An 11,217-nucleotide genomic window follows, 5' to 3' on the forward strand; every position below is an offset into this window, starting at 1 on the left:
GGCTTTCTCCCTAGGTCTAGAGACCAAGAAAATGACCTGGATTTGAAAGGGAGAAATTTGAGGTAGGATAGTGAGAGGGCTGTTTTTGGGAGGATACTCAGACAAGAAGTGGAGGAGGAGGAGGAGGGTAGGAGGGGGAGGGGGAGGGGGAGGAGGGGAAGAGGAGGGGGGAAGGAGGAGGGGGAGGAGGGGGAAGAGGGAGGGGGAGGGGGAGGAAGGGGAAGAGGGGGAGGAGGAGGAGGAAGGGGAAGAGGGGGAGGAGGGGGAGGAGGAGGAGGAAGAGGAGGAGGGGGAGGAGGAGGAAGCACTTCCTTCTTTGGGTCATACTTGGAAGTTGTTTGAAAGAAAGGGATAATGTAGCCTCAAATATTATTATATGCTCTCTCGTCTGTCTGTCTCTCTGTGTGTCTCTGTCTGTCTGTCTCTCTCACTCTCTCTGTGTTTCTCTCTCTGTTTCTGTCTCTGTCTGTCTCTCTGTCTCTGTCTCTGTCTCTGTCTCTCTCTCTCTCTCTCCTGTTCTCTTTTGGCATGACATCACTGCAGTCTTGGAAAACTTGGTGGTTGATAAAGACTTGCTGGCAAGGTTCCACCTTGAGTGGTTAGGGGCATCAAACAATAACAGTGAGCCCTGCTGGGTAGCAGCACAGGAGGGGCTCATAAAACTCTGAGTTCTTCCCACCAGCTGCACAGCAGAGAAGACTGTCAGCTTGTCCTTGATAGTTTACTTCTGGCCATGACACCATGGCCTAAAATTTAGCTTCAAACTGTAAAAAGATTCCACAGAAAACATGTAAAAATAGACTTGGGGTTTGGATTACCTGCTTCCTCTAGGTCTATGAAAAATAAAGAATAATTTTAAGTTTATAAAACACTGAGCTGTTTCTGAAATTCCTGCCTGGTTGTGTTTCTTACAGCCCAGGCTCTGGCATCTGATCCAGGGTGGACAGTGACCTGAAGTACAGGTCTGAGTCCATTCTATTGTACTGCAGATCAACTTCTACTGAGCCCTATCACCTGAAACTGTCTGGCCTTCAAACAACCCAGTGGGAGGCCGGTGAGGTGGGGGCCATGGTCCCTCTGTACAAGGACAGCCAGGAGGACATCTGTCCCATCTGCCTGGATCCCCTGAGGGAACCTGTGAGCACCGACTGCAGACATCTCTTCTGCCGAATGTGCCTGACCCAACACATGGATAAGACCTCTGGGGTCCTCAGCTGCCCAGTCTGCAGGAAGCCCTACTCTGAGGGGGTCCTTGGAGATGGTTACATCTGCTACAGCCACCAGAAGAGGGTGTGCAGTTTCTGTGAGACAAGCAGACATCTCCTGTGTGTGGAATGCCTCAGGTCCCCTGAACACCAGTCTCATACTGAGCTCTCCATTGAAAATGCCATCAGCCACTATAAGGTAAGGCTGTGTTATCCCCACCAGGCCCTGCCACTGGCTCCAAGAGTTACTGCTTCTGAGCTTGGCTCCTCATAGGGGCTCAGTGACTGACACCTCCTTTGAGATCATCATCAACTTGGGACCCTGTCTTTGCTTTCTGTGTGCCTTGCTACTAATATCAGGGTTCCTAGGCCTCTGTGTGACTATCTAGGTGATCCTGCCACTCTGATGGCGAAGTACCAGGAAGCATGGGCCCCTGTGTTTGCTCAGCTGTACAGATAATATTCTAGATGATGGGATTCTGTACTAGATAATAAGAACCACTTCTGGACTAAGATTATACGGTTCCCTGGTGGATAGTTCTAGAACCTAGTCTAGACATGCAATCAAGATTTATCTGTGCTAACAGTTACCTTTAAAAGATTTGAAATCAGAAAACTTGTACATGATTTCCTGCTTCTCCCTTCCCTTCCTTTGTTGATTATGATTGTTGTTTCTTGTTTTATTTTTTTTTTTTCTAAAAAATAATTCACCCTTTTGGTAGTAAATTCAGGCAACACCTAAACATTAAATAGCAAAACTAAATATTAATATTAAATAGCAAAACTAAAAATCTTGCCTCTGGGATAGGAGATAGTTGAGGGTAGAGGAGCTTGCCACCAAGCTTCATTCCAAGTTCAGTCTCTGGAACCCATGTGAGGGAAGGATGGAAATGATTCCCCATTGACTGTCCACTAACCTCCACACAAGCTCCATAGTGTGTGCCCCCTTCCAAATAAATAAATATAATAAAAATAATGAATCTTTTCCCTGTCTTCCCTCATTCTCAATCTTCAGGGGTAACCAGCATTAGATTTCTTTTAATCTATCCTTCCAGAAAAACTGTGTGTTTGAATGTTCTCTTTAAAACACACACACACATACACACACATACACACACACACACACACACACACACACACACAGAGAGAGAGAGAGAGAGACAGAGACAGAGAGACAGAAACAATCAGAGACAGACACTAGAGATGTAGCTCAGCATCTCTAGCTTGCAGATGTAGAGATGTATGCCTGCCTTGCATAAATGAAGCCATGGATTTAATGCCCAGTACTTCAAAAAACTTAAACAACAATGAATGTCTAAAGGACTCTATTGACTTATCTATTACCATATGTACATATGATGTGGTGGTGGGTGTGCCACGACATGCATGTGGAGGTCCGAAGACAACTTTGTGAAGTCAGTTCTCTCCCTTACCTCGTGGCTTGTCCGACTTGGTGGCAAGTGCCTTTGCCCACTGAGCCATCTGTGTGGACCCCTCGATTTTTTTTTTTAACTATATCTTGTTTTTATCATCTAAAAATATGTTTTGGACATTTTCCCATTTTTCCCATCAGTGCATCCAGATCTCTTGAACATCTTTCAACAACTGCGTTCTGTCCATTTCTATGGATAAATCACAAGTTAGGAAACTGGGTTACTCACAGGTTATTGTTTTTAGGTTACCCAGGATGTTATGATGACTATCTTTTAGTATGTATTTTGGAGAAGTTAAATTACCCAAGGCATTTTGGTGAAAATAAAAGATAGAAAACTAACTTTACCTTTTCCAAATTATAGTTAATTGTCCCACTACCATTTATTAACTGTTTCATGTAGATCCTGTCCTGTTCTACTAGTCTGTATGTTCCTGCCTGTGTGCAAACCTCCTCCTCTTCCTCCTCCCCTTCCTTCTCCTCCTCCTCCCCTCCTCCTCCTCCCCACTCCTCCCATAGTACTAAGGATAAAAATTGAATCTAGGATCTTGCACATGCAAGGCAAGCGTGCTATGCTAATACACAGTCTCCTTTTTTACTTTTTATTTTGAGATGGAATCTTACTGTTGATTTCTATGCTGCAGCCTCCAGAGTAGCTAAGACTGCAGGCATATGCCACCAGACTCACCATCTTAAACTGTTTTAAGAATTGTCCATTTGTAATATGGACAGGCTTTGTTGTTTTTTTTCTTTTTTTAATTTATTTTTATTTTTATTTTTATATTGTATGCATATATATATATATACATGCGTGGTACCCAAGGAAGCCTGAAGAGGTCATCAGATTCCCTGATACTAGAGTTACAGCTGCCATGTGGGTTCCAGGTCCTCTACAGGAACAGCCAGTGCTCCTAACCAGGAAGTCATCTCTCCAGCCCCATTGTTTGTGTTTCTTGAGACAGGATCATACTCTGTAGTCCCAGTTAGTCTGTGATTGATGGCAATCATCCTGCCTTAGCCTGCTGAGTGCTGGAATTACAGATACATGGCACCACACTTAGCTTTTCTTTTTCCACTGTTTCCCCCCTGCCCAAAACTTCTTTCTAGGCTACATCTTCTTTCCAAACCTTAGTTCTTTCTTTTTTCTTCCTTTCTTTACAAAACTATCTTTTAAAAATAGTTCTAGGGTTTGAACTCAAGGCCTCACATATGCTAGGATGTGTCCTTTCCCTCAGCGCTACCTCCACTCCCGCACTGGCATCTTCTTGCCAGTTGTTCCAAGAATTAATGAGCCAAAACCATACCTTGGACATTGACTAATCTGCTAGAGAAACCTGTACCATCTGGGGATGTTAAAATTGAACAGTTCTGAGACTTCTTAATGATGTCATGTCCTTAAAACGACTTCTAGCCATTTCAAAGTCTCCCGCGCAGTGGCCTCGCCCCGTCCTATCCTGATGCCTTCACACTGTGGTTGCATCCTCATCCCCAGGAACCTACTCTTAACACCCCATGCCCCTCTGCTTCGGAAGTAATGAGCAAGTCGGCAGTCACTTGGCTTCCGTCTATCTCTGTTCTCAGCCAGATCTGCATATTAATGTCTGTGACTGAGAATTACTGTTGCCAGGCAGTTACAAAGTTTAAGCACCTGAAGCTTCAGGGATGCCCTGGTGGAAGGCAAAGCGGACCCTTCCCCGACTCCTGACTGCCCTGTACCTGCTTCCCTGTCAAGTCCTCCTATCAATGATGAAGGCTGGATTTTCTTTCTCTTTTTTTCTTTGTGGTGTTGGGGTTTGAACCCAGGACCTCACACATGCCAGGCCAGTGTTCTATCACTGAACTACTTCCTCAGCCCTGAAGGAAGTTTCCAAAGTCCTCCAGACAGTTGGCCCTTAAAGAACATTGTCACGGTCTGGAATGACAAATGAGGAAGTCTAAATCAAAACTGAATGTAGAGAATGATTCAGAAAGCTGAAAGGGCGATGCTCTACTGACTGAGTTCTGTACCTACTAAGTGCAGAATGTACAGCAGAGTGGGGGAGCTTCCCACTGCCATGACTCAGGTGTGAGGACAGGTCTTCTCCATCCTTGAGTGACTGACTCAGGTCTGAACTCTCAGGTCATGAAAGGTGTCACGCAAGGCATTGGGAGGAAGTACAAAGGTGATTCATGACTACTGACTTCGAGTCCATATTTAAGTAATAACAGGAAATGTAGAAAATAAATAAGAATATTTGTTCATTTGTCTGCTGCACATACGTAAAAGAATTGATGACAATCAGAGCCAACTACACTTATTAGAAAGGCTGACAAGCAATTGAGAGAACTAATGATTTTGATCTTGGAAGGAGATTAATGGGTGGCGCTTCTTAATGTGACCAACTGAGGCCTACCGGGAAGTGACACCGAAGCTGTACCAGGACAAAGACAGGCACAGGGAGCAGATGGAGAAACCACATCCAGAGAAGTCCCATTACTTTGGAGAATTTATAATCAGGGCTTGTTTAAAATTGCTGTAATTACTTTTTTATGTTAGCATACAAAGTCATGGTTCAGGGCCAGGTATGGTGCTGTTCACCTTTAGCCCCAGCACCTGGAGGCAGAGGCAGGCTGATCTCTGAATCCCAGACCAGTTTGGGCTGTATAGTGAAACCCCCAAACAAAAGGAAACAACAACAACAACAACACACACACACACACACACACACACACACACACACACACACACACACAAGCATGCGGGGCTTGGAGACTTAGTGGTTAAGAAGAATATCACTCTTTCAGAAAACCTAGGTTTGGTTCTTAGCACCCACACCAGGTGGCTCACAACCACCAGGAACTCTATCTCCATGGGATCTGGTGCCTTTTCTGGGCTGCTTGGGTACCCACACGTGTGTACATATGTACACACACACACACACACACACACACACACACACACGTACTTAAAAATAAAGGTAAATCTTTAAATATGTTTATAAAAACAGAGGGTTCTATCTTAAAATTTAAACATGGTAAATGATACATCTGTACTGGCCTGGTCTTGTTTCATGCATCTAGAGTTACTGGTATTATTTATATTTACTTCCTTTAAAATTGTGTGTGTGTATGTGTGTGTGTGTGTGTGTGTGTGTGTGTGTGTGTGTGTGTGTGTGTGTGTGTAGAGAGAGAGAGAGAAAATCTTTGGAAGTCAAAAAAGAGGAGGGTGCCGGATTCCCTAAAACTGGAGTTACAGCAGTTGTGAGCTGCCCAACGTGGACATTGGGAACTGAGCTCAGGTCTCCTGAAGTCCAGCAACTGCTCTTAACTGCTGAGTCCTCCCCCAGAAATTACTTTGTTTTGTTTTTTGAAACAGGATACCAATACATAGTCCTGGGTGACCTGGAACTCACTGTGTAAACCAGCATGGCTTCAAACTCAGACATCCAGCTTCCTCTGCCTGCTGAGTGCTGAGGTTAAAAGTGAAAGGCACCACGCCTGGTCTTGATGTTTATTCTTGGTCTCACCCAAGGGCCTGCTGTGGATTCCCTGGGGAACTGCCTCACAATCCAGTTTGACAATAGCTGTGTCTGTCTCTAGGAAAGACTCATCCGCAGAAGCAGAAAGCTCAGAAAGGACCTGGGGGATCTTCAACGGCTTAAGGCTCAGGAAGAGGAGATGCTGCATGCTCTGCAGGTAGTGACTTGAGTCCCAGGGATGGTTTAGAGTCCTGAAAAACCTCTCCTTTTGTTGTGGAAAACTGTCCCTGGAACAGCCTGTTGTGGAGTTATGATCACATAGGCTGAAAACCTGGGTTTGGGGCTTGGCTCTGAAATTGGTGAACAGAGTGACTTGGGGCATGTGAACCTTCTGACCTCCATACATCCTTTTTCTTGAGGAAAAACACCTATTCTCCCAGGCACATGGTGAGAATTAAAATAGATAGTTGAAAATCACTACACATCTTGTCCTTGACGATCACTTTTCTATCCGTCTCGCTCACTTGGGTGAGCTCTCTCTTCACTTATAGGGTTAGAAGCAGACATCAAAAGAACGTAGCTGAGTGGTGTGCGTGCGTGTGTGTGTGTGTGTGTGTGTGTGTGTGTGTGTGTGTGTGTGTGTTCTACTATGGCAGGACCCAGTATCTGTAGATGTGCTCGGAACTATGAGGTGGGAAGGGAGGTGCTTTGTGAAGAGTTCAGTTGCTTCTGCAGTATAATGGCTGATGAGGTAAGACCGTGAAGGAAGAGAAGTGGAGGTCAGTATTCCCACCTAGCTGTTCAGTGCATTGAGAACCAGGGGCTCTATCATCAAATCTCAGGGTAGCTTCTCTTCTGTGATTTCAGGTGGATTGGGAGAGCCACAGGCTAAGAACTGAGCAGCAGAACCAAGGTCAAACCAAGGAACAGCTGAAGACTCTACCTCAGCATTGGCTGGACCAACAAGTGGACCTACCAGCAGAGGTGGCCAAGATCTTTAACTTCTCCGAGGCAGTAACACAGCTCAGCATCCTGGCTTCTGGCCTGGAAAGGACGGCCAGGGAACTGGATGCCAGCACTCTGAAGGTATACTTCCTAAGGCACCCCAAAATTCAGAGAGGGATTCTTTGAATAGTAAACAGCTTACCTGCAGATCCCTTCTGGGAGGTGTAAGGGGAGGCACTCCTGGGATATATGATGACTTTGCACGCGCGCGCGCGCGCGCGTGCGTGTGTGTGTGTGTGTGTGTGTGTGTGTGTGTGTGTGTGTTGAGGGTGGCTTGTACAGGGCTACACCATGAAACAACAGAGTGAAGAGCAGAAGAAAGGTGCTGTGCCCTCCAGCTGTCATGGTGGCATGCAGAGTGGCCTTCAAGCATGAGCTAGGAAGGGCATTCAGTGGCAAGAACATAGTAACTGACTGAGATTGTCGACCTTTCTCTCCCAGGATGCCAGTGACTTACTGGACAGGTATGAGCCCCTCTCCCTCGGTCCCACACTTGAAGACACATGCCGGCCGACCCACATGACATAGATGTGTATATGGGTAAAATTAAAGTCAAGGAGACATACTTGGTACTTTCACACTACGTGGGCAGTGGAAGAGTCAGTAGAATATATATTAATTTATGAATGATTTCTTTGTTTGTAGGAGTGCGCCACAGAAATTAGGACTCCTCTCTCATCTTCCTCCAGCCAGCCCAAACCTCAATTAGTTCTCCTGGTGTGTTCTCATCCCCACAACTCTCACCTGGTGCCTTAACCTCTGACTCGGACATAGTCTCCTTCGTAAGCCAGACTTGAGCTTGTGGCTCCTTGTGGCCGGGCATTTCAGATCTCCATTATGTCCAGTGCCATTTGTGCAATCTCCCTATTACCTGTGATCTGGGGGTGGCACCTACTGTCCACGGGCTCATGTGAGCATCAAAGCATCTGGAAGGCACAGGTCATCAGAGTGAGGCCATCTCAGCATATGGAGCTTGGCAGGTTTATTGGGGTAATATTTCTTCTGATTCTAAAAGAGCCTCCTGTCTGTTTTGTCCATGTTGTTCATTCATTATGACTGTTGCAGGCAGATCCAAGGGTGATTTCCACAGTCCTTACCCTCACGTTCATGTACCCGTGTAACTTCGTCCCCTGAGTGTAAGTGGTATATGTGACATGCTTCTCATCAAAGGAATGTAGCAGAGATGATGGAGGTCACTGAAGTGACCTTATCTCCTTCCACTGGACTCTTGCCAATAGATGCATTCTAGAGACTCTTCTTGCCAAAGTTAGTGGCGCTGAGGGGAAGATACATGGGCAGCTCCTTTCCTAGAGCAGCCTATATCCTCCTGCTGACATGAATCAGGGGGCCTGGGTTTTACAGTAGCAAGAGAACAAATTCTGCCAACACTGTGTGTGAAGCTGGAAGTAGAGCCTTCTTCTGGGAACTGGTAGTGCCCCAGCTTCTTACCCCACCTCTGCCAGTTTCTGTAAGGCCTGCGAAATGGTAGAAAACATCTTTTTTCTTATTTCTGCATCTGTTTTTATAATAAACTCTCCTATTTAAACTAACTGGGATGGGTCTCTCTTCTTTGCAATGGAAAGCTTTTATGTCATAAGTGGGGAGAGGTCAGGAGTTAAACCTGTGGGTGTCAGGTAAAGCATGAGGCACTTCTCTGGGGTCTGGGAAAGAGGATTTGGGAGGCCACAGATTGTAGCTCTTCAAGGGGAAGCAAATGGAGTCTGACTCCAGCAAGAACAGCCTGGAGGTGGTTCATGGGAGGTCATCAAATCTACCCCATTTAAAAGGGAGTAAGCTTCACGGTGCCACAGGGAGGGGCATACGCTGATGGAGCATCTTCACTCACTAGCAGTGCTACTTCTCAGCTTAAGAAATACAAATTTATCTTCCAGAATAGCAGTCACTTGTAGTTAGCCTTAAAAAACTCACCAGGGCCACACAACCACCAGTTTCCAAACAAAACAGTTTGGAATACTGTTTAAGAGCTCAGAAGTCAGATATGGATTGCAAAGTCCTGGCTGTACAATCATGGATGAGCAAATAACCAAATTTCACCAGGCCTCAGCTCTCTCCTCTTCCTCTTTCTCATTCACCTCCCCCGACACACACACACACACACACACACACACACACACACACACACACACACTTTTTCTCTCTTCTCCCTTTCAACAGGGATTAATGCAACTCAGGCTAGCATCAAATTTGCTGTCTCACTGTAAGGCAGAGGCTGACCTTGAATTCCTGATCTTTCTGCTTCTACCTACTGAGACATGCATACACTACCACACACAGCTGTCTCCTTCATGCTGAACATAGCATAATAAAGACCAGGGAGATGGTTCAATAATTAAAATGCCTGCTGTGTAAACATTGAGACTGGGGTTTGGATCCCCAGAACATGGGCAAAAGCTGGGTAGCTGCCTATAATCTCAGCCCTTGCAGGGAAAAGTCAGAACCCCTAAACCAACTATAGACTAAGGAGAACTGGTGAGCTCCGAGTTTAGCAAGAGACCCTACCAAACAAGTAAAGTGAAGAGTGATTGAGAAAGACATCTGACGTCAACCTCAGGCCCCACACACATCCACACATATGTGTACATGAAACCATACACACATTGTACCCACATATATAGCCATGCATACAAATATACAAAGCACACATATAAAAAAAGAGGGATGATAATAGACTATATCTCATAGAGTTACCAAAATAAGTACCATAAGGGACATGATGCTGTATAGCAGGAAGGGAACTTCATACACACATACCTTAGAGGTTCATGGTCATTTTAAATACTCAAGTGAAACCAGTACAAAGGAACAGAAAAAACAGTCCCCTTTCTAGTGGAACACGAGGCTTAGGGCCTGTGGGTGTGTTTTAGCATTATATAAATACTTATACATGCCATTATTTTTCAAACATGTGTTTTATAGGGAATATTGAACATCCTGGAGAAAGCCACTCAATACCCTCTGATCTCTGCCCCTAACTGCAAGGTCTTTTCTATCTGCTGTGTGGAGGATAGACACCGGCCTTTGAAGGTGTCTGGTGGCCTTTCCCTTAGAGTTGCACCACGGCTGGTTTGTCTCCTCATAGATGCAGTTTATGTCTGAGTAGAGCAAGACTATTAAATAGGCTGTCAGTACAGGGCAGGTTTAGGTAGAATGGAATGTAGACCCAATAAGAACTAGAAAATTCATCATAGCCACTCTGTAAAGTTAAGAAAAATGTTTTTATGGTGCATAAAATTTAAAAAACCACTTTGAGACGATGGATATAATTTTCCAAGTTGTAGGCACCCATTATTGGTTGCCACCCTGGCCCCCAAATAATTTCCAAGCAGGGACATTTCTGTAGTTATCCAGACTCTACAAGACTACACCATCCCACCTCCATCCAACTTCCTGTATTCCACAGAATTCTCCACTTCAGACTAGTTTATCTTTAATCCCCAATATTCCCGTCCTACCTCATCCCACAGAGATCACATTTTGTCTAGTCTTAGCGTATTTCAACTTGTTAGTCTAAAGGTGACAGGTCATCTAAGTCATCCCCCAACATCCTCCTGAGATCCTCTTACCCCAGCACAAGAGAGCAGATGATGCTGTTTCTGTTCCACCAACTGGGCTGTTTGTGACTAATCTCTTCCGTCATCTCCTTTTTAATTTCAGCTGGTAATCAACTGATCAGGAAGACAGTTTCCCCAGGGGGTGAATGTAGTCCTTGGATTACGGTTTATAACCATCACCACTATCGGGATCCTCTCTCCCCTCTCGGCCTGTTGGCCACCAGGTCGAGAGGGGAAGGAGGCAGAAGGGGTGACAGAAAGCTTTGTACACAGCCCATGAGCATGAATGGAGACAGCCCTCCAGGAGACAGATTTAGATGAATCAGCTCAATTTTATTCCAGAGTATAAGGAATATATAGGATTTGGGAACCTGAAGACAAACCCTAATTTGCATTAAGTGGCACACTGTCATCACAAAGCTAGTATATGGCAGTAGTGTCCTATAGTAAAGCTCCTGGAGCAAGCCTTCTTAGCAGGGATCTGTGCCAAGGGTCAAGCAAAGATGAATTGGGTCTCTGGTTTTAGAGACAACTTTTAGAAAAGG

General features: G+C 45.3%; 1 protein-coding gene across 2 annotated transcripts; it reads left to right on the forward strand.

Annotated features, from left to right (window-relative positions):
• The first annotated feature begins 1,068 nt into the window (after positions 1 to 1,068).
• On the forward strand, positions 1,069 to 7,809 carry Trim40 (tripartite motif containing 40). 2 transcript variants are annotated; one of them, XM_036176300.1, is made up of 5 exons: positions 1,069 to 1,404; positions 6,217 to 6,312; positions 6,963 to 7,181; positions 7,542 to 7,564; positions 7,746 to 7,809. In XM_036176300.1, exons 1-5 carry the CDS (start codon positions 1,069 to 1,071, stop codon positions 7,807 to 7,809), a joined length of 738 nt encoding a protein of 245 aa, XP_036032193.1. The 2 variants fall into 2 exon arrangements, with proteins under 2 accessions (XP_036032193.1, XP_036032194.1); XM_036176301.1 differs by having other exon boundaries at positions 6,963 to 7,079.
• Positions 7,810 to 11,217: the final 3,408 nt, after the last annotated feature.

The sequence above is a fragment of the Onychomys torridus genome, unplaced genomic scaffold (assembly GCF_903995425.1).
Source record: "Onychomys torridus unplaced genomic scaffold, mOncTor1.1, whole genome shotgun sequence".
NCBI lineage: Eukaryota > Metazoa > Chordata > Mammalia > Rodentia > Cricetidae > Onychomys > Onychomys torridus.